Source organism: Nipponia nippon, unplaced genomic scaffold (genome assembly GCF_047370975.1).
Source record: "Nipponia nippon isolate SJK-2023a ecotype South Korea unplaced genomic scaffold, ASM4737097v1 scaffold_19, whole genome shotgun sequence".
Taxonomy (NCBI): Eukaryota; Metazoa; Chordata; class Aves; order Pelecaniformes; family Threskiornithidae; genus Nipponia; species Nipponia nippon.
Genome location: NW_028262335.1, coordinates 1,207,021 through 1,229,649, shown reverse-complemented (window position 1 = coordinate 1,229,649; position 22,629 = coordinate 1,207,021). Strand labels below are relative to the sequence as shown.

Genomic DNA, 22,629 nt, shown 5'->3' with positions numbered 1-22,629 from the left:
GACGGTGCAAGCGTGCAAGCGCACGTTTGTGTGCAAGCTCACAAGCCTCCAATTGTATGCAAGCATACAAGCACGCGATCGTGCAAGTGTGCACGCGCCCAGTTGTGCAAGCCTGTAATTTTGCAAGCATGCAATTGTGCAAACTTATAAGCGTGCAAGTGTGCAAGCGTGCTCCTCGGGCCGCAGCCTTGCCCCCCCCGTGTGTTTAACAGCCCCTCGAAGGGTTTTGGGGTTCGAGCCTGGCCGGGTTTGCGCACGCGGCCTCGCGGCGAGGAGTTCCCCAGATTGCGGCTTTCCGTGTGCCGGGCTAACGAGCTTTTTAATTAGCTTGCCGTCACGGCAGGCACCCCCCGCTACGTTGCACGTAGGGTGACAGGGACGGGGAGGGGGACACGCAGGGTGCCACCGCCTCGGTCCCCCGCGCCACGCCGGCGGGCTGAGCACTGCCGCGCTCATCTCACGCATGGGGCTGCAAACCGCTTTGCTGGGCTGGGAAAGCGCTGGGGGGGGGGGGGGGGGATGCAAAGGGCCGGGGGGGGCGGCCGGGGGGGGCCGGAGGGATTTGGGGGCCTGCAGGAGCTGTGCCCATCCCCGGGGCGTCGGGGCGGTGTCGGGGCGCCCTTGGTGGCACCCCGAAGCTTTCGGGGTGCGGATTTTTGGGCTGAGACCGCCACCTTCTGGGAAGCCACCCGCGGCTCCACGGGCCGCGGAGCTCCGCGGTTCCCCCCCGATGGGGAAACTGAGGCAGGGGAGGGCATCACCCCCCCGCCCTTGCGACGAAGCCGCGTTTATTGTAGGACCTACAGTAAAGCCGGTTCAGGCAGGGCCCACTCGTGGGCTGCAGCAGGAGCCCGGGTGGGGAAACTGAGGCAGGGGGGACCCCCCGCTTCTCCATCGCCCCCCCCAAACCCACGCTCACGTCGCTGGCGCGTTTTGGGGTGAAAATAATGGAAAATCCGGCACAACGCACATCTACCCCCCCGGGGGTGCACCCCACTTCCCCCCCCTGCCTGGCGGGGGGGTGCTCAGCACCCACAGCCAGGCTCGGGTGCACCCCAGTCCTCCCAGTCCTCCCAGTCCAACCCGGCAGAGGGCACCAGTAAGCCCAATTTGTTGCCTTTTCTCCCCCCCCCCCCCGCCCCGTGCTGGCGGCGGGGGGAGGGTGGAGGAAGGGGAGGAGGAGGAGGAGGAGGAGGCGAAGGCCGGGTGCGGGGGGATTTAAGGGCTCGCTGTCCCCCCGGCCCGGCCTCCTCCCGCCGCCCAGGAGGGACGTGGGTGTCGGGACCCAAGTTTGTGCGGGTACGTGGGTGCCCCCCCCCCGCGGTAAGGACCCCCCGGGGCCACCGCTGCCACCCCCGGGGAGCGGGGGGGGCCCCGGGAGCGGGGGGTGCGATGGGGACACGGGGGGGCAGCGGGGACACGGGGGTGCGGTGGGGACACGGGGGTGCAAGAGGGACACAAGCGTGCGATGGGGACACGGGTGGGCACGGGGACACGGGGGTGCAATGGGGACACAAGTGTGCAACAGGGACACGGGCATGTGGTGGGGACACAGGTGTGCAACAGGGACCTGGGTGTGTGATGGGGACCTGGGTGTGTGATGGGGACACAGGCGTGCGATGGGGACCTGGGTGTGTGACGGGACACGGGTGTCTGATGGGGACCTGGGTGTGTGACGGGGACACGGGTGTGCGATGGGGACCTGGGTGTGCGACGGGGACCTGGGTTTGTGACAGGGACCTGGGTGTGCGATGGGGACCTGGGTGTGCAATGGGGACACGGGTGTGCGATGGGGACCTGGGTTTGTGACAGGGACACGGGCGTGCGATGGGGATACGGGCGTGTGATGGGGACCTGGGCAGGTGATGGGGTGTGCAACAGGGACACCACGGGCGTGCGATAGGGACATGGGTGGGTCACAGGGAAGTGGGCGTGTGGTGGGGACACAGACGTGCGATGGGGACACGGGCATGCGATGGGGACATGGGTGTGCAACAGGGACACAGACACGCAACGGGGACACGGACATACAGCAAGGACGTGGACTTGTGATAGGGACACGGGCATGTGGTGGGGACATGGGCGTGCAACGGGGACAGACGTGCAACAGGGGCGTGGGCACGCGATGGGGATGTGCACATGCGATGGGGACACGGGTGTGCGATGGGGACACGGGTGTCTGATGGGGACATGGGTGTGCGATGGAGATGCAGCCACGCAACGGGGACATGGGCACGAGATGGGGACGCACGATGGGGACGCAGACACGCGGTGGGGACACGGGCACAGGGTAGGGACACAGACATGGGATGGGGACACACATGTGATGGGACACGGGTGTGCAGCGGGGACAGGGACACGTGATGGGGACAGGGACATGCTATAGGGACACGGCCATGCAATGGGGACCCAGCCATGATGGGGACATGGCCGTGCAATGGGGACAGGGACACGCAACGGGGACCCAGCCACGTGATGGGGACCCTGCTGTGCCACGTGCACGAGGGCCATGCCACCGTCCCCCAGCCCCGGGTTGGTGCCAGTGAGGTGACGCCCCGCGGGACCAGTGGCGGGGGGGGGAGCTGGCCACGTCCCCAGGGGGTCACATCGGTGACCACGCAGGGAAGGGACATTTCGCTCCCGTCCTCGCTTGGCCGAGCCCCGGGGCGAAGGTCCCAGTGGGGAAACTGAGGCACGGAGCGGGTGCCCCGCCCCCTCAGCTCTCTCCTCTCCAGCACCTGCTCAGCGCCGCAGGATGAAGGCTCTCCTCCTCATCCTCCTCGCCCCGCTCTGCTCTGCATCGCTGGTCCCCGGTAGGTGAGGTTTGGGGAGGGGCTGCACCCCAAAAATGGGTGCTGTTGGGTGCTATGGAGCCCGGTTTCCCCCCCGCAGAGAGGGAGAAGGACCCCGAGTACTGGCGGGGGCAGGCGCAGGAGACCCTGCGGGCCGCCCTGCGGCTCCAGCGCCTCAACCAGAACGTGGCCAAGAACCTCATCCTCTTCCTGGGCGACGGTGAGAGGGGCACCCGCCCCGGGGCGGGGGAGCGGGGGCCGCCGCAAAGTGGGTGCTGTGGTAAACTGGGCGTGCAAATAAAATGGGGTGTCACGATAAGGCGGGTGCTGCGATAAAGTGGGTTTGCGATAAGTTGGGTGCTGGGATAAACTGGGTTTGCAATAAGTTGAGTGCTGGGATAAACTGGGTTTGTGATAAACTGGGTGCTGCAATGAACTGGATTTGCAAAAAATTGGGTGCTGCAATGAACTGGATTTGCAAAAAATTGGGTGCTGCGATAAACTGGGTTTGCAATAAACTGGATTCTGGGATAAATTGGGTGCTGCACTAAACTGGGCTTGCGATAAATGGGGTGCTGCGAAAATTGGGTTTGCAGTAAGTTGGGTGCTGGGATAAACTGGGTTTGCAATGAACTGGGTGCTGCAATGAATCCATTTGCAATAAAGTGGGTGCTGCAATAAATTGGGTTTGCAATAGATTGGGTTCGTGATAAACTGGGTGCTGGGATAAACCGGGTACTGCAACAAACTCAGTTTGCAATAAACCGGCTGCTGGGATAAACTGGGTTCGCAACACATTGGGCGCTGGGATAAATCGAGTGCCCGCCGGCGTTGCGCGGCACCCGTGCGGCGAGCTGGCCCGTCCTCGGCGGCGAGCTGACGGGTGGCCTGGCAGGCATGGGCGTCTCCACCGTCACGGCCGCCCGCATCCTCAAAGGGCAGCTGCAGAACCGCAAGGGCGAGGAGAGCCTGCTGGAGATGGACAAGTTCCCCTACGTCGCCTTGGCCAAGGTGAGCCCCCCGGGACGCCGCCGGGGGCCGCGACACCCACCGCGAGGTCACGGGCGGGCGGGCGGGCGGCATCGACCGGGTGCCGAAATTAGGTCAGGGGCGGGCGAAGGGAGCTGGCTCCGGTGCCCGCTCGCCGTGCCAGGGTCCGGCCCGTGGGAACGGGGAGGGGGGGCGGGATGAGGCCGCCCGGCCGTGGGAAGCCGTGGGCCCCCCCTGCTTCTCCTGGGGTCATTTTGCTGAACAAAAGGCTTTTTTTTTTTTTATTTATTTATTAAATTGGAAATCCCGGCTGCTCCCCGGCTGCCTCCCGAGCGAGGGATGCTTGCGGCAGCGGCTGCTCTCTCCCTGCCTAAAAACGGGCTGGAAAAAGGCTAAAAGCATCAAAATGCAGCGAGGGGGTGATGTGCACCCACGTCGTGGGGGGCAAGGGGCAAAAGAGGGGTTGCACAGGCGGGATGGGGGTCCGGTGCGGCCAAACAGCACGGGGAGGGGAGCTCCAGGGTGAGGACGATGGTGGTGATGATGATGGTGGTGGTGGTGACGATGATGACAATGACGGTGACGGTAGCGGTGGCGACGGTGATGACGATGAGGATAGCGGTGATTTATTTATCTACCCCCCCCCAGACCTACAACACCAACGCGCAGGTGCCCGACAGCGCGGGCACGGCCACCGCCTACCTCTGCGGCGTCAAAGCCAACGAGGGGACGGTGGGCGTCAGCGCCGGCGTCACCCGCGACCGCTGCAACACCACCAAGGGCCAGGAGGTGACCTCCATCCTCCGCTGGGCCAAGGATGGAGGTGAGGGGCTGGTGGGTGCTGGGCTGGGGGTAAAGCAGTGGCTTTTGGGGGTGTTCCCACCGTTGCCCCCTGAATTCGTGGTGCAGGCAAGGCGGTGGGCATCGTCACCACCACGCGGGTGACCCACGCAACGCCCAGCGCTGCCTACGCCCACTCCGCCAACCGCGACTGGTACTCGGATGGAGAGATGCCCCCGGATGCGCTGGAGGGCGGCTGCAAGGACATCGCCCGGCAGCTGGTGGAGAACATCCCCGACATCGAGGTAAGGATGGGGACGGGGCCACGGGGGACGTGGGCTGGGGCCACGGGGGACGGGAACAGGACCACCCAGGGATGAGGACGGGGCCACGGGTAGGGGTGGGACCAGGACCACCCATGGGTGCAGGGCTGGGACCACCAGTGGGTGAAGAGTCAGGATCCCCAGGAGATGTTGGACTGGGACCACTGATGGATGCAGGGCTGGGACCCCCAGCAGATGTGGGACCAGGACCACCCATGGGCGCAGAGCCAGAACCCCCAGCAGATGCGGGACCAGGACCACGCATGGGTGGGCTACCAGGACTGCCGGGTGGCTGTGGGACCAGGACCCCCACCAGACGTAGGGCTGGGACCACAAGCACGTACAGGAGCAGCCCCCCAAATCCCGCTGAGCCCCCTCCTCCCGCCCATACCCAAACCCCTCCATTTTCCCCCCGGTTCTGCCCCTTGCTGCGGATTTACGCAGAAATTCAGCCCTGTAAATAAATACTCTTCTGTCCTTCAAAATAGCCCCAAAGCAAAACATTTCAGCCTGTTATTTAGCTCTTTAATAGCCTCTTCTTCTGTTTTTTTTTCCCTTTAATATAATTTTAACTCTGTCCCAGGCTGGAAATAATTATATAGTGGGGAAAAGACATTTTTTTTTCCCTTTTTTTCGCTTAATAATTTTGGCGGTGGTGTTATGCAGCTTTATAATTCACCTCTCTGCCCAGAGAAAGGGGGGGAATAAAAAAAAAAAAAAGAAAAAAAATCTCTGCTCGGTTATAAATAACGGAGCGCAAATACATCGGGCTCCAAAGCAAACAGCGAGAGCTGCGGGATGGGGCTCCGTCCCGACGGGTTCACACGGGGACCCCGATGCGGAGCATCCCTCCCACAGACGCGAAAAAAAAATGAAGAAAAAGGCCAGATTTGCTGCTGGAAATGGTTATTTTTGTCCTGGGTTTGAATTCATAGGATGAGATTCAGGGTTATTTCGAGCGAGGTGAAATTCCTCGGGTGTTTTCGCCTGCATTTTTGCGCAACGCCAGGGTTTTCCTGGACATCCCGCTCCGCCTCGTCGGGTTTCCCCCCCCATTAAACCCAAACTGGGGGGAAAAAATTAAAAACTAATGAAAAATCATTTTTAAAATGCATTTTCCCCCCCTTTCGCAGGTGATCTTGGGCGGTGGGCGAAAATATATGTTCCCCAAAAACGCCAGTGACGTGGAGTATCCCCATGAGGACAAGCATCGGGGGACCCGCCTGGACCGCAGGGACCTCGTCCAGGCGTGGCACGACGCCAAGCCCCCCGGCAAGGTGACAAGGACTTTTTTTGGGACACACACACACACACATCACCCCACGGTCACCTTACAAAGCCATTCCCAGGGTGGGGGGAATATTTTGGGGAGCGGGGTATAAAGCAGCCCTGGGGGTGGCAGAGGTGATAGGGAGGTGACAACCTGCCTGTCCCCAGGTCGCCAAGTATGTGTGGCACCGGCGGGACCTGCTGGCGCTCAACCTCAGCCGCGTCGACTTCCTCCTGGGTGAGTCCCGGCACCCAAGGGTGCCCCGGCCTCAACCGGGTGCTTTGGGGGACCCCTGGCCCGTGTCCCAGGGTGCTGGGGCAGCTGCAGTGGCCAGTTACCCCCTGGGGATGCTGCTACCCTGAAGGGATGGTGGTGTCCCCCCAAGGGATGCTGCTACCCGCCCCCAGGGATGCTGGTACCTCCAAGGGTACCCCCAAGGGATGCTGATACCCCCCCCAGGGATGCTGCGACTCCTCTGGGGATGCTGGTACCCCGAAGGGATGCTGCCACTCCCCCCCAGGGAGGCTGGTACCCCAAAGGGATGCTGGTACCTCCCCCAGGGATGCTGGTACCCTGAAGGGATGGTGGTGTCCCCCCAAGGGATGCAGCTACCCACCCCCAGGGATGCTGGTACCCCCAAGGGATGCTACCACTCCCCCCCAGGGAGGCTGGTACCCCAAAGGGATGCTGGTACCCCAAAGGGATGCTGCCACTCCCCCCCAGGGATGTAATTTTCACCCCCTGGGGATGCAACTTTGTTTGGCTGCAATTCTCCAGCCCAGCTGGGCTGCAGGATCTGGCCGGGCCGGAGGAAGGAAGGGCTGGGAGCATCCCCACGGCTCCTATCTAATCACCCTGGATCCGGTGGCGGGTGAAACGCTTGAACCAGCACAAGAAGCAGGTGGCGGGGCTGGATTGGGCCCCTTTGGTTTGTTGGGTTTTTTGGTGGGGGAAGGACGTCCCCAGCAGTGTCACTGTCCCCAGGCCTCTTCGAGCCGGGTGACATGGTGTACGAGCTGGATAGGAATAACGAGACGGATCCGTCCCTCACCGAGATGGTGGCTGTGGCCATCAGGATGCTCCAGAAAAATCCCCGGGGGTTTTTCCTCCTGGTTGAAGGTGGGGGAGAAAAGGGGGGTGGGGGGTGGGTATGAGGGGTGCAAAGGAGGAGTGAGGAGGGGGATGGGGGATGCAAAAAGGGGGGTAAGGAGGGGTCATGGGGGATAAGGGGGGATAAAGAGGGGGATGAGGGAATAAAGGGGGGCTGCAAAGGGCAAAAGAGTTGGGGGATGCAAAAAGGGGGAGCTAAAGGGGGTGATGGGGGCCTCACGGGGGGAGAAGGGCGATTGGGGTGCAAGGGGGGCGATGGGGATGCATGGGGAGAAGCAAAGCCGGGGGGGGGGGAACGGAGGGTGCTGGGGGGCTGCGGAGGGCGATGCCGAGCGGTGCCGGGGACCACAGGGGGCCGGATCGACCACGGGCACCACGAGGGGAAGGCGAAGCAGGCGCTGCACGAGGCGGTGGAGCTGGACCGGGCCATCGGGCTGGCCACTCGCCTCACCTCGCCCCAGGACACCCTCAGCGTCGTCACCGCCGACCACTCGCACGTCTTCACCTTCGGCGGCTACACCCCTCGCGGGAACCCCATTTTCGGTGAGTCCCGGCCATGCCATGGCGGGGGGGGGGGACACAACACCCCCTGGGGATGTCCCCGTCCTGCTGACGGCGTCACCACCGCCAGGTCTGGCCCCGATGCAGAGCGACGTGGACCGCAAACCCTTCACCTCCATCCTCTACGGCAACGGCCCCGGCTATAAAATCGTGGCAGGCGAGCGAGAAAACGTCTCCGCCGTGGATTTTGGTGAGTACATTTTGGGGCAAACCCCCCTGAAATTATTACTGCACGGTTAAAATCAGTACTTTTTACAAAATTATGCTTATTTGTGGCTTTTTTTTTGCCCCAGCGCACGCCAACTACCAGGCGCAATCGGCCGTGCCGCTGCGCCAGGAGACCCACGGCGGCGAGGACGTGGCTGTTTTCGCCCGCGGCCCCATGGCCCACCTCCTCCACGGGGTCCACGAGCAAAATTACATCCCCCACGCCATGGCTTACGCCGCCTGCATCGGCTCCAACCGAGCCCACTGCAACGCCGCCGGCCGCCCTGCTGCCGCCGCCTCTGTCCTCCTGCCCCTCCTCGCCCTCCTCTTCCTCCTCTGCTAAAGCGCCTCTTGCAAACCACGGAGGGGGATTTATTTTTAATTCCTCCCCTCCTTTTTTTTTTGGATAGCAGCGCCCGGGAAAGAGGGAGAAAAAAAGAAAGACTCAGCGGAGCAAAAGCAGCCACCGGCGGTTTCGTGCTGGGAGCTGCCTCTGTAAATACACGGTTCCTTCCCCTGTAATTTGCATCGTTGCCTGCCCCATCCCGAACCCGCTGTGGGATTTGGGATGGGAGCCGGAGCCTCGGCGGATAAAACCCCCTTCTTTCAGCAAAAACGCGATGGGGCTGGGTCCCAAAATGCCTCCCGGGCCCCTTGGCTAAGGACTGACCCGGGCACCCAACTCATCACATGTGTGGGTACCCTGAAACCACACGAAGACGGGGAAAAAAAAATTAACTCACCGGGTTAATTTGTCCCTAAAACCTGGTCTTTTGCCTCCTGGGTGATTTATTTTGCTTTAAAATCCTTCGGTTTAGGGCAATTTGCTGCCTGGGGGGAGGGAGTCGGGGTGGGTGCAGGGCTCAGCATTGCAGGGAGGGGGGATTTAAGGGGGGGGGCACCCGCCGGGGCCCGCCCCTTCGTTAGGGTTTGGTAATTAGGGAGGGTAATTAGGGTGGGAGGTAATTAGGGGAGGGGCTTTTGCAGCTTGCAAGGGGGGAGGGGGGATTGAGGCCTGCGGTAGCACCTGCGAGGGGCCCTGGGTGTGCAAAACGTGCTCTGGGTGTGCAAATGCCACCGTGCACACGCAAATGCTGCCTGGGCTGAGCACAAGGAGCCTTGCACGTGCAAATGTCACCATGCGTGTGCAAAAGTGACCGTGCATGTGCAAACAGTGCCTTGCACGTGCAAATGTCACCGTGCGTGTGCAAAAGTGACCGTGCATGTGCAAACAGTGCCTTGCACGTGCAAATGTCACCATGCATGTGCAAAAGTGACCGTGCATGTGCAAACAGCGCCTTGCACGTGCAAATGTCACCATGCATGTGCAAACAGTGCCTTGCACGTGCAAATACCACCGTGCACGTGCAAACGCGGCCCTGACTCAGCAAATGCCACCGTGCACATGCAAATATCACTGTGCACGTGCAAAAGTCACCGTGCACGCGGTACCTTGCACGTGCAAAATGCCCACCGTGCACGTGCAAACGCTGCCCTGCCCCTGCAAATTCTGTGTACGAGCAGCCCCCTGACACCCCCCTGCTGCAGCGTGCATTTGCAACACCCGAGCAACCCCTGAGCACCCCCAAAATCCCACCGGGCCCCTCCAATCCTGCCCCCCCCCTTTTTATTTATTTACCAGCTTTATAAATAAATCTCTGCTCTGGTTTCTTATTAACCAGCAAACTTTGGAGCGGGCGAAGGCGGTGACCCGAGCGGCGCCAGATTTAGGGGGGCTGCAACACCCCCACTTTGCTCAGCACCCTTTGCACCCATGCTGGCACCCCCAGCATCGCTGGCACCCCCCACCCGCGCCCCAACCCCTGGCACTGGGGCTTCTCAGAAACCAGGCGGTACCGAGCTATGTTTAACCGGTCCCGGGGTGCTTCGCGGTTTTGGGGGGTTCGGGGAGGGGGGGGAACCGCGTTTTCTTGGCCGGGGAGTTGGCGCGAAGCCGGTGGCCGCCGGGGCTGCCGGCCAAATGCCGCTCCCGACGCCGGGTTGGCCACCAGAGCCGAAAAAAAGGGGTTTTTCTTTTTGGGGGGTGAAGGCATTGCCCGCCACAATTTGGGGTACCCACAGCCCCCCAAAACTAGTGAAAAAATCAAAGCAAGGCTTTGCTCAGCCTGGCTGCCGCAAAAGCCCCAGAATCTGGGTAAATGGCCCCAAAATTTGGGTAAATGGCCCCCAAAATGGGCGGATTTGGGGTGTTTTTAAGACCACATGGAGCATCAGCCCCCTGGGGTTTTGGCCCCCCCCCCCCCCCGATATCGGGGACCCCCCCCAGCCATAGCGATAAATAAACCTTTATTTTATACAGGACTCACGGGAAACACAAACACGATTTGGGGGGGCTTGAAAAAATAATCCCCCCACCCCCCAAAATTCCAGCATCCGACCCGTTCCGGAGCTTTTTTCCCTTAAAATAAAAGGGGGGGGGGACAGGGGGAGCCCCCCTTTGGGTTTGAGCCCCCCCTTTTTTTGGGGGGGGGATGCTCAGGTTGGACCCGCTCTTCATTTTGGGGGAGCCCCCCTGTGTGGCCTGGGGTCACGGCGGAGGGGGGCCCTTCGTGGTGTGTGTCCCCCCCCGGGGTATTTGGGGTGACGGAGATTGTCTGGGGGGGGGACACCCCCATTTTTGGGGAGGGTCCCCCCAAATCCTGCACCGGGGACGATGGCTTTGGCTCCTGGCACGGGGGGGTGGCACATGGAGGGGGGAGCGAAGCGGTGACCCCCCCCCGGCTGGGGGGGTGACTATGAGCCCTGTGTGGAGGGACGTCAGTGGGGGCACCCCAGTATGGGTGCCCCCATCTCGGGGTGCACTGGGGGGGGCACAGCCTCACCGGGTTATGGGGGCCGCTCCAGCTGGATTTTGATCTCGGGGCAGGGGGGTCGGGGGGCCGGCGGCCTGGGGGAAAGGGGGGGCCATGAGCACCCCGGGGGGTCCCCCAGCCCCGCGGCGGCCTGACGCCCCGGTGATGGGCTACCTGGCGGGCTACCGGGGGGGTCATCCGGCCAGGGGGCATCGGTGAAGGCGTCGCGGTGGGTCCCCGAGGGCGAGCGGTTCTCCTAAGGGTGCAGAGGGGGGGTCAAAGGGGTGCTGCCCCCCCCCCAGCACCCAGCATCCCCCCTTGGCGCCCCGTACCCTGCCCGGCTCGCTGGGCTCCTCGGCGGCGCTGCCGAAGCTGCTGGCGCTGGAGGAGGAGCGGGAGAAATCTGGTGGCTCCGGCTTCTCGGCCCTGCCAAGGGACAGGCCCCAAAGCCAGGGACGGGCTGGCACCGCGCCACGTGGCCACCGCCATGGCCCGCCGCGACGCCGCACTGTCCCTGCGACACCCTGTCCCCACGCCGCGCCGTCCCTGGGATGTCCCACCCTTGGGCCACCCTGTCCCCACGCCGTCCCATCCCTGGGATGTCCCATCCCTGTGCCACCCCGTCCCCATGCCATCCCATCCCTGTGCCACTCTGTCCCCATACCACCCCATCCCTGGGATGTCCCATCCCTGTGCCACCCCATCCCTATGTCACCCCATCCCCGTGCCATCCCATCCCCACGCCATCCCATCCCCACGCCATCCCATCCCTGTGACACCCTGTCCCCATGCCATGCCATCCCTGGGATGTCCCATCCCTGTGACACCCCGTCCCCACACCATCCCTGTCCCCACGCCACCTCATCCCTGGGATGTCCCATCCCTGTGACAACCCGTCCCCACGCCATCCCTGTCCCCACGCCACCCCTGTCCCCACGCCACCCCATCCCTGGGATGTCCCACCCTTGTGCCACTCTGTCCCCAGGCCATTCCACCCTGTGATGTCCCAGCCCCGTGCCACCCCATCCCCATGTCCCTTGTCACCACACCAACCTGTCTCCGTGCCACCCACCCCTGTGCCACCCCACCTCCATGCCACCCTAACCCCAAGCCACCCCCGCCCCGTGCCACCCCGTGCCCAGGCCACCCAGGTGCCACCCTGTCCCTGTGCCACCCCCCTGCATCCCCCTGCTACCTTGTCTCCATGACACAGTCACTGTGCCATGAGGTTCCTGTCCCTGTGCCACCCCGTCCCTGTCCCCAAGTCGCCCCGTGCCACCCATCCTGGTGCCACCTTTCCCGGTGTCATCCCATCCCAGCGTCACCCTGTCCCATTGCATCCCTGTGCCGCCCTGTCCACGTGCTGCCCCATCCCAGTGCTCTCCAGTCCCCATGTCACCCCGTCCCCATGTCACCCCATCCCAGTGCCACCCTGTCCCCTTGCCACATCATCCCAGTGCCCTCCGATCCCCATGTCACCCCATCCCGGTGCCACTGCCCCATCCCAGTGCCCTCCATTCATGTCACCCTGTCCCAGTGCCACCCTGTCCCAGTGCCACCCTATCCCAGTGCCACCCTGTCCCCTTGCCACATCATCCCAATGCCCTCCAGTCCCCATGTCACCCCATCCCTGTGCCACCCCATCCTTGTGCTGCCCCATCCCAGTGCCCTCCACTCCACATGTCACCCTGTCCCTACATCACCCCATCCCTGTGCCACCCCATCCTTGTGCCACCCCATCCTGGTGCCACCCTGTGCCCTCCAGTCCCCGTGTCACCCTGATGTCACCCCATCCTGGTGCCACCCCATCCTTGCGCTGCCCCATCCCAGTGCCCCCCAGTCCCCATGTCACCCTGTCCCCATGTCACCCTGTCCCACTGCCCCCCTGTCCCAGTGCCCCCCAGTCCCCATGTCACCCTGCCCCAGTGCCCCCCTGTCCCAGTGCCCCCCAGTCCCCGTGTCACCCCATCCCGGTGTCACCCCATCCTGGTGCCCTCCAGTCCCTGTGTCACCCCAATGTCACCCTGTCCCAGTGCCACCCCATCCTTGTGCTGCCCCATCCCAGTGCCCCCCAGTCCCCATGTCACCCAGTCCCCATGTCACCTGTCCCCATGCCCCCCAGTCCCCATGTCACCCTGTCCCCGTGTCCCCCTGTCCCACTGCCCCCCAGTCCCCATGTCACCCAGTCCCCATGTCACCCTGTCCCAGTGTCCCCCTGTCCCAGTGCCCCCCAGTCCCCGTGTCACCCCATCCCGGTGTCACCCCATCCTGGTGCCCTCCAGTCCCTGTGTCACCCCAATGTCACCCTGTCCCAGTGCCACCTCATCCTTGCGCTGCCCCATCCCAGTGCCCCCCAGTCCCCATGTCACCCTGTCCCAGTGTCCCCCTGTCCCAGTGCCCCCCAGTCCCCATGTCACCCAGTCCCCATGTCACCCTGTCCCAGTGTCCCCCTGTCCCAGTGCCCCCCAGTCCCCATGTCACCCAGTCCCCGTGTCACCCTGTCCCAGTGTCCCCCTGTCCCAGTGCCCCCCAGTCCCCATGTCACCCAGTCCCCATGTCACCTGTCCCCATGAACCCCAGTCCCCATGTCACCTGTCCCCATGTCACCCTGTCCCAGTGTCCCCCTGTCCCAGTGCCCCCCAGTCCCCATGTCACCCAGTCCCCATGTCACCCTGTCCCAGTGTCCCCCTGTCCCAGTGCCCCCCAGTCCCCATGTCACCCAGTCCCCGTGTCACCCTGTCCCAGTGTCCCCCTGTCCCAGTGCCCCCCAGTCCCCATGTCACCCAGTCCCCGTGTCACCCTGTCCCAGCGCCCCCCCGTCCCGGTGCCGGTGCGGAACCTGTCGGGGTGCCGGCGGCTCTCGGGGGAGCTGTGTGCGGAGCAGGCGCCCTCGGGGGCGGCGGCGGGGCCGTCCCTGGGGCGGGGGCGAGGCGGCGGGCGGTGAGGTGACACCGGGAGGGGACAGGGGCCGGGGCCAGCCCCCCCCTCCCGGCACCGGCGCTCACCTGCCGCCCGGCGCCTCCTGGATGCTCTCGATGCCGATAGCGCTGGAGCGGCGGGAGCCGAGCGGGCCTGGCCGCCGCCTCGACGGGCTCTTCCCGGGCACCAGCAGCGCCTGCGGGTCGCCGTTAACCGGGGACCGGGACGGGACCGGGACGGGGGGGGGGGGGGGGCACCGGGGCGGAGCGTGTCCGTGCCGGGGGTACCCACCTCTTCCACCGAGCCCAGCCCGATGGCGCTGCCGCGGCGTCCCCGCCGGCTCCCGGGCACCAGCAGCGACTGGGGGCGGCACCGCGTCACCGCCCCGGGGGCACCGGGGCTCCGGGGGGGCCGGGGGGGACTGGAGGGGCCCGGGAGGGCCCGGGAGGGGCGGGGCCGCGCCCGTGAACGGGGGCTGCGGGGCCGGCGGGCGTGGGAGGGGCGAGAAGGGGCGGGGCGAGACGGGCGGAAGGGGGTGCGGCTTGAGAGAGGGCGGGGTTTCCGCGCCGAATGGGGGTGTGGCTTATAGAGGGGGCGGGGTTAGAGAGCTTTGGGGGCGGGGTCTCCCCGTGGGCCGGCGGACTGGCTGGGCTGTGGGCGTGGTCTGGCGGGCGGTGGGCGTGTCTCGGGGCGGGGCAGTCCCGCAGGCGGCCCCGGGGCCCCGCCGGCAGCGCCCGGTTCCCGCCGGGCGGGGGGGGGGGCGGCCCCGGTTCCCACCTTGAAGGACTCGAAGAAGCCCGGGGCGGCGGCGCCGTTGTCGGGGCGCTCCTCGTCCGGGCCCAGCCCCAGCATGGCCTGGCTGCGGGCCTGCAGCTCCTCGTGCAGCGTCTCCAGCAGCGCCGCCCGCGTCCGCTCCTGCGCACCCGCAACCGCTGCCACCCACCCACGCACCCCCGCACCCCCACCCCCGCACCCCCCCACCCCACGCTGCCGGACCCCCCGCCCACCCACGGACAGCCCACGCGGCGTGCACGGCACCCGCATCCCGCACAGCACCCGGCGTACGCAGCACCCACACGCGCAGCACCCACGGCACCCGTGTGCACGGCACCCACAGCAGGCGTGCCCCCCCCCCCCAGCCCATGCACAGCACCCACCCACGCAGCAGCTACACGGCGTGCAGCACCCACGTGCATGCCACTGCTGCAGGCGTGCCTCCCCCCCCGGCATGCGCAGCACCCACATCACACACAGCACCCAGCGTACGTGGCACCCACGTGCACAGCACCCACCCACGCAGCACCCACACCCACAGCACCCACATCATGCACAGCAACATGGCACCCACGTGCACAGCACCCAGCATGCACAGCACCCACACACAGCACTCAGGGCACCCATGTGCACAGCACCCACAGCAGGCATGGCCCCCCCGCCCATGCACAGCACCCACGTGCACAGCACCCACACACGCAGCACTCACAGCAGGCACATCACACACAGCACCCAGCGTACGTGGCACCCACGTGCACAGCACCCACCCACGCAGCACCCACACCCACAGCACCCACATCATGCACAGCAACATGGCACCCACGTGCACAGCACCCAGCATGCACAGCACCCACACACAGCACTCAGGGCACCCATGTGCACAGCACCCACAGCAGGCATGGCCCCCCCGCCCATGCACAGCACCCACGTGCACAGCACCCACACACGCAGCACTCACAGCAGGCACAGCACCCACATCACCCAGTGTACGTGGCACCCACGTGCACAGCACCCACGTGCACAGCACCCAGATGGCACGCAGCACCCACGTGCGTGCCACTGCTGCACACACGCCTTCGCTGCCATGCACAGGACCCTGTGTACGTGGCACCCACGTGCACGGCACCCAGTGTGCACGGCACCCACCCACGCAGCACCCACGGCACCCATGTGCACGGCACCCACATCATGCACAGCAACATGGCACCCACGTGCACAGCACCCAGTGTGCACAGCATCCACACAGCACACCCACATGCACAGCACCCACACGGTGTGCAGCACCCACGTGCATGCCACTGCTGCACACACGCCTTCCCCTACATGCACAGCACCCAGTGTATGTGGCACCCACGTGCACAGCACCCACACACAGCACCCACAGCAGGCATGGGTCCGTCCGCCCCATGCACAGCACCCAGTCTGCACAGCACCCACCCATGCAGCACGCCCACAGCCACAGCACCCACATGCACAGCACCCAGACAACGTGCAGCACCCACATGCATGCTGCACGCCTTCCCTCCCGCCCATGCACAGCATCCAGATGGTGCACAGAGCACCCGCAGCAGGCATGGCACCCACACACCCACACACAGGCACTGCTGCAGGCACGTCCCCCCCCATGCACAGCAGCACCCAGCGTCCATAGCACCCACACACAGAGCACCCAGCGTACACGGCACCCACGGCATGCGCAGCTCCCAGTGTACACGGCACCCATGTGCACAGCCCCTACATTGTGCACAGCCCCCACATTGTGCACAGCACCCACACACACAGCCCCGCCGCACGTGCAGCACCCATGGCACTCACGGCACCCACGGCACTGCTGCAGGAACAGCACCCATGGCACGCACAGCACCTGCAGTGCTGCTGCAGGCACAGCACCCACAGCCCCATTGCATGCACTGCACCCACGGCATGCACCACCCCACGTCCATGGCACCCACACCCACAGCACCCACAGCCCTATTGCACCCACATCACCCACGTTGTGCTCAGCACCCACGGGCCCCACAGCAGGCACAGCCCCACTGCAGGCACAGCACCCACACCCACAGCACCCACAGCACTGCTGCATGCACAGCACCCACAGCATGCAGAGCCCCATTGCAGGCACAGCACCCACATCCACGGCACCCACAGCCCCACGCCATGCCCAGCCCCCTTGCAGGCGCACCCCCCCCAGAATCCCAGCACCCTCAGCACCCCGTGCTCAGCACCCAGCACCCACGTTTGCACCCACCTCCAGCTTGGCGAACTTCTCGGCCTTGTAGCAGGCGTACTCGGCGTTGATGAGCTTCGTCAGCAGGAACTCCTGGAACTCGGGGCCCTGCGGGGGCGAGGGGCAGCCCTGGGTGGGTGCCACCCGGGGACACCCCCCAGCAGCACCCATGGGCGCTCACCTTCCTGAAGACGGCGGGGTCGGGCAGCGGCGGGCCAAAGAAGGGCACATCGTCACGGGCGGTGACGGAGACCTGCGGCGGGCGGGCAGGGTGGGTGACGGGGCGCCCCGCTGCCCCCAGCACCCCATGGGGATGGGGAAACTGAGGCGCGGGGGTACCTTGTAGAGGGTGCCCTGGGAGGCGCCCCGCTCCAGCTGCACCACCACGAAGGCGTGGAGGAAGTTGGAGGCGATCATGTCGGGGACGAAGGGGGTGTTCTCGTCCTGGAAGACGACGGCCACGATGTCGTTGCCGATGTGACGCTTCCGCTGCAGCTGCGGGGACCGGGGGGACACGGGGGACAGGGGGGACACGGGGGATGAGGGGGACACAGGGGGCACGGGGGGCAGGGGGGACGAGGGGGATGGGGGGACGGGAGGGACAGGGGGAACAGGGGGGACACGGGGGACATGGGGGACGGGGGGGACATGGGGGACACGGGGGATGGGGGGACAGGGAGAACAGGGGGGGCATGGGGGACAAGGGGGACATGAGGGACACGGGGGACGGGGGGACACAGGGGACACAGGGGACGGGGGGAACATGGGGGATGGGGGGGACACAGGGGACACGGGGGACAGAGGGGACATGGGGGACACAGGGGACAGGGGGACGGGGGACACAGGGGACAGGGGGGACATGGAGGACACAGGGGACATGGGGGAGGGGGGGACATGGGGGATGAGGGGGACAGGGGGGACACGGGGGACAGGAGGGCGGTCACATCAGGGCGGCAAAGGGAGTGGCAAACGCTGTACTCCGTAGGTGTTCCCCAGCACCCATGGGTGCCCCTGGAGGTTTTGCATCCCATAGGCACCCTCCCAGCACCCCGGGGTGCTCTGCTAGCCCCTGCATCCCATAGATGCCCCCCAGCACCCATGGGTGCCTCAGGATCCCCTGTGCCCCACAGACACCTCCCCAGCACCCATGGGTGCCCCTGGAGCTTTTGCATCCCATAGATGCCCCCCAGCACCCATGGGTGCCTAAGGATCCCCTGTGCCCCACAGACACCTCCCCAGCACCCATGGGTGCCCCAGGAGCCCCTGCACCCCATGGACACCCCCCAGCACCCCGGGGTGCTCTGCTAGCCCTTGCACCCCATAGAGGCCCTCCAGCACCCACAGGTGCCCCGCCAGCCTTCCCACCCCACGGGCGCGCCCCAGGATGCCCTACACTCCCCATTCCCCGAGCACCCACGCGTTGCCCCCAGCACCCATGGGTGCCCCACCTGCTGGGCGTCCCCCTCGGTGTAGGGCAGCTTGGTGGAGACGTGGAACATGATCTCCTTGTCGCGGAAGTGGCAGTAGACCGACTCGCTGCCCGTCTGCCCGTGGGTCACGTCCAGCCCCCCCCGAAACCTGGGGGGAGGGGAGACGGGCACCCTGAACCTGGGGTCCATGGGTGCCCCCCCCCCGCCCCCCAGCACCCCGCCACGCACCCCTTGAAGTCCCGCAGCTGCACCCGTTGACCCAGGACGTCAAGGAATTCGGTGAACGCCGGGCTCTCCTCCGTGGTGCCGAAAAGCTCCTCCTCGGAGGTCTGCGGTGGGGTGGGGATGGGTGCCAGCACCCACCCGGGACCCCCCACCCCAACCCCCACCCACCCCACCCCATACCTGCCCCAGTTTTTGGTAGATGACCCCAAATTTGAAGTGGTTGCTGAGCACGTGCTCGTCAAAGGCGAGGATGAGGCGGGATGCCTGCGGGGGTCGGGAGGGGGCGGAGGTTGGGTGGGGGCACCCCGGGGTGCCCCCCACCCATGGGTGCCCATGCCTCTCCCCCCCCGCCCCCCCCCCGTTCACCTTGGGGTAGAGCACGGGGTAGAAGCGATCCACGTTGACGTCCTCGCACACCAGCTGCGGGAAGGATGGGTGATGCCATGGGTGGCCCAGGGCGGGGGGCACCCATGGGTGCTGCCGGAGGTGTTGCACCCACCTTGGCCATCTGCACCACGTTGGGGAACTCGGCCAGGCAGGAGATGGGCACCACGTCGTGCAGGGTGCGGGCGCGGGTGCTGTGGGGCGAGGCGGGGGTCAGGGTGGCTCCCTACCCCCAGCCAGCACCCATGGGTGCCCCCGGCACCCCGCTCACCGCAGCAGCAGGTGGAGGTGCTCCTGCTCGTCGTACTTGAGGGAGAAGACGAGGTGGCCCAGCGCCGGGTCCAGGGAGTAGTAGTTGAAGTGCTCCTGCGGGGAGGGGGCCAAGCACCCATGACCGCGCCAATGGGTGCTCTCGCTGGCAGGCACCCATGCCATGGGGCACCCATGCCCATGAGCACCAATATCCATGAGCATCCATGCCTATGGGGCACCCATGGGCCACCCATCCTACAGACACTGGTAGGGTCCCCATGCCCATGGACACCCATGTCCACAAGCACCCGTGCCATGGGGCACCCAGGTCCATGAGCACCCATACCCATGGGTCTCCCATGCCCATAGATACCCACACCCATGTCCATGAGCACCCACACACATGAGCACCCATGTTTATGGGGTCTCTGTGCCCATGCCCACCCCTCCCCATGGGGCACCCATGTCCATGAGCACCCACACCCACAGATACCACCACCTATGGAGCACCTACACTGACAGGCGCACATGCAACGGGCCACCCATGCCCATGAGCACCCATGCCATGGGTCACCCAGGTCCCTGAGCACCCATCCCATGGGCACCCATACTTAAGGAGCCCACATGCCCATGCACACCCATGCCCATGGGGCACCCATGTGCCTGAGCACCTGTACCACGGGGCATCCATGTCCATGAGCACCCATATGCATCAGCACCCAGGCCATGGAGCACCCAGGTCCATGAGCACCCATGCCATGGAGCACCCATGCCCATACATGTCCACACCCATGTATCACCCATGTCATGAGGCACCCAGGTCCACGAGCACCCATACCCATGGGTCTCCCATGCCCATAGATACCCACACCCATGTCCATGAGCACCCACACACATGAGCACCCGTGTTTATGGGGTCCCCATGCCCACCCACACCCCTGGGGAACCCACCCACCCCAAGCACCCACGCCTGGAGCACCCACAGGGCCTCACCTTGCCCAAGAAGTGCTTGCGGTAGATCTTGGCCGTGTGGTTGCCCTCAAGCCTCGCCCGGGTGCTGGGTGCTGGGGTGGGGGGGGACTCGGGTGCCCCGCTCAGCTGGTGGTTGGTGCCCTCGATCCAGTAACCCCCAAACTGCGGCAGGAGGATGAGGGGGAACGGCCCCTCCCGGCCCAGCACCTGCACCCACAGCCGAGGTGGGTGCTCTGGCCACCCACCCACCAACCCACCCACCCAGCCGCTCGCCTGCCCTTGCACCCATCTCCGGAGGGGAGCGGGCGCTCTACCTCGTGCACGCTGGGGTAGGGGATGTAGTCCTCCTCCGTCTGCAAGACAATGGGGTGGGTGAAGGCCACGTTAGCACCCATGGGTGCTGGGGTGGGTGAAGGCCACGCTAGCACCCATGGGTGCTGGGTGCGTGCCCCCATCCCAGCGGCACCTACCTTGAGCGGTGGGGGGACGGCGTGGCGCTGCTGGGCCATCCTGCTGCCCTGCGGGAGAGGGGGGCTGTGGGTGCCCGTCACCCCGCCTCGGGATGGGCACCCTTGGGTGGGGAGCACCCGGGGGGGGGCTTACCTCGGGGTGGGGTGGCCGAGGGGGTGGCGGTGCCAGCTGGAGACACGTCTAGGTGGCGCGGGGAGGTCCGGGGGGGGCCATGGCGCTTCCTGGGGGAGAGGAGAGCTCCCCCACAGCCCCTCGCCATGACGCCTGCCCGCTCAGGCAGCGCCGTTACCCCTGAAGCCTACTGATGGCAGCAAGCCAAGCACCACCTTGCCGGCTGCCAGCAGCCAGCGGGCCAGGAGCGGCGGGTGCCGGGTCACTACCTGGGGGTGCTGAGGCCCCCCCAACTCATCGCACCCACCCCCCACCCCGAAGGGCGCCCCCTGCAGGCCGGAGGTGGCGCCGCGCGGGGCAGCACCACGGACAGCGCCGGGCACCGGCAGCGCCGAGCACCGCCCGCGGCGGGGACACGTGACACCGGCCCCGGTGCAAACCCGGCCTGGTGCAAATGGGTCCCCCCGCCCGCCGTGCAAACACACCCCGGCCGCGTGCGAGCCTCGTGCAAGCACGAACGCTCGTGCAAACGCGCCCCGGCCCTGCGCAAACACATCAGCGTGCAAGCGTGTCCCCCGTGCAAAAGGGGCCCTCGTGCAAATGTGACCCATCCCTCTGCAAAGGCGATGCTGGTGCAGACACGAGCCTGGTGCAAACGAGCCCCGTCCCTGTACAAACACAACCGTGGTGCAAACACGTCCCTGGTGCAAATGTGACCTGTCCCTGTGCAAACACGACCGTGTGCAAGCGCACCCCTGGTGCAAAAGAGACCCTCGTGCAAATGCACCCCATCCCTGTGCAAACGCGACCCTGGTGCAAACACCGCCCTGGTGCAAGCACGGCTGCGTGCAAGCACAGCCCCGGTGCGAGTGTGACCCATCCCTGTGCAAGCACAACCCTGGTGCAAGCACGACCCTGGTGCAAAGGCGACCCTGGTGCAAAGGCGACCCATCCCTGTGCAAGCACGACCCTGGTGCAAACCTGTCCCCGTGCAAACACGACTGGCGTGCGAAGGCGGCCCTGGTGCAAATGCGACAATGTCACCCGTCCCCGTGCAAACACGACCCTCGTGCAAACGCGACCCGTCCCCGTGCAAACGCGGGCCGCAGCGTGCCCCCGCCGGGCAGTGGGGCTGTGCGGGGTCCGGGGGGGCTCCCCCATCGCCCCCCCCAGCACCCAAGGGTGGGGGGGAGTCCCGGGGAGGGGGAGCACCGGGGGGGTGACCCAAATGTGGGGGCGGGGGGGGCAGATTGCGGGGACTGGGCCTGGGGGGGCAGATGATGGGGCCGAGGGGGGGGCAGATTTTGGGGTAGCCGGGGGGCAGGTTTGGGGGGCAATTGATGGGGGAGGTATTTGGGGAGGGGGGTTGGGGTACGGGGGGGGCTGATCCCCCCCCCCCTCCCCGCGCTGCCGGTACCGGCAGCGGCTGAAGGTCATCGGGGGGGGGGACACCGGCGGGGGGGGGGGGGTGTCTCTCCCGGGGGGCCCCGGTTCCCGGTCCCCGCGGCGCGGCACTTACCGGGGGGGCGGCGGGGCCGGGGCCGGAGCGGGGCCGGGGCCGGGGCCGGAGCGGAGCCGGTACCGGAGGAGCGGAGCGGAGCGGGGGCCCCGCCGCTCGCAGCCACCGCGCCGCGTCACGTGCGGGAGGGGCGGGGCGGGCCCCGCCGGGGGCGGCCGGCACCGGGAACCGGCACCGGAACCGGCACTGGGAAAGCGGCACCAGAACCGGGAAGCGGCACTGGGAGCTGAGCCTGGCGCTGGGAGCGGTGCCACCCCCGGCCCGGGACTCCCCCGGCCCCGGTCCCCTCCTCCGGGCCACCTGGGCATCCCCGCCCCCCCCCCCCCCCGGGATTTGGGACCCCCCCCCAAATCCCCCCCCCCGCTCCCCGGGGGACCGTCCCCACCCACCCACCCATCGCTGGCACCCGCGTACCCCCCGTCCATCCTCCCCATCGCGCTCGCGGGGCTCCCCTGCGCCCCAGGGGCACCCAGGGTGCCCCCATCCCTCCCTGGCACCC

At 66.1% G+C, this 22,629-nt stretch overlaps 2 protein-coding genes across 5 annotated transcripts; one reads left to right on the top strand and one right to left on the bottom strand.

Moving 5' to 3' along the window:
* Positions 1–1,195: 1,195 nt before the first annotated feature.
* Positions 1,196–8,801, top strand: ALPL (alkaline phosphatase, biomineralization associated). 4 transcript variants are annotated; one of them, XM_087755748.1, is made up of 12 exons: positions 1,196–1,299; positions 2,721–2,813; positions 2,893–3,012; positions 3,688–3,803; positions 4,431–4,605; positions 4,692–4,867; positions 6,019–6,162; positions 6,323–6,392; positions 7,140–7,274; positions 7,617–7,808; positions 7,897–8,016; positions 8,120–8,801. In XM_087755748.1, exons 2-12 carry the CDS (start codon positions 2,756–2,758, stop codon positions 8,374–8,376), a joined length of 1,563 nt encoding a protein of 520 aa, XP_087611874.1. In that variant the 5' UTR covers positions 1,196–1,299; positions 2,721–2,755; the 3' UTR covers positions 8,377–8,801. The 4 variants fall into 4 exon arrangements, with proteins under 4 accessions (XP_087611874.1, XP_087611875.1, XP_087611876.1 ...); XM_087755749.1 differs by having other exon boundaries at positions 1,213–1,323; XM_087755750.1 differs by having other exon boundaries at positions 1,229–1,299; positions 2,736–2,813.
* A 1,946-nt stretch (positions 8,802–10,747) lies between these two features.
* On the bottom strand, positions 10,748–22,223 carry RAP1GAP (RAP1 GTPase activating protein). Its single transcript, XM_087755740.1, is given in 22 exon segments — positions 10,748–10,927; positions 10,930–10,941; positions 11,021–11,102; positions 11,179–11,272; positions 13,686–13,760; positions 13,852–13,961; positions 14,057–14,125; positions 14,543–14,680; positions 16,788–16,874; positions 16,948–17,019; positions 17,106–17,261; positions 18,215–18,344; positions 18,425–18,525; positions 18,602–18,685; positions 18,788–18,841; positions 18,921–18,999; positions 19,077–19,171; positions 20,051–20,236; positions 20,344–20,382; positions 20,500–20,547; positions 20,633–21,631; positions 22,131–22,223. Coding segments are annotated over 20 exon segments (1,749 nt in total). The 5' UTR covers positions 20,539–20,547; positions 20,633–21,631; positions 22,131–22,223; the 3' UTR covers positions 10,748–10,880.
* Between the last annotated feature and the right edge of the window lie 406 nt (positions 22,224–22,629).

What these genes read in the sequence shown, in the direction of transcription:
- ALPL (XM_087755748.1), top strand. Translation starts at nt 2,756, where the DNA reads ATGAAGGCTCTCCTCCTCATCCTCCTCGCCCCGCTCTGCTCTGCATCG. An exon ending in CTCTGCATCGCTGGTCCCCG is followed by an intron (nt 2,814 to 2,892) that starts GTAGGTGAGGTT and finishes TCCCCCCCGCAG; the next exon opens with AGAGGGAGAAGGACCCCGAG. An exon ending in CCGCGTCGACTTCCTCCTGG is followed by an intron (nt 6,393 to 7,139) that starts GTGAGTCCCGGC and finishes CACTGTCCCCAG; the next exon opens with GCCTCTTCGAGCCGGGTGAC.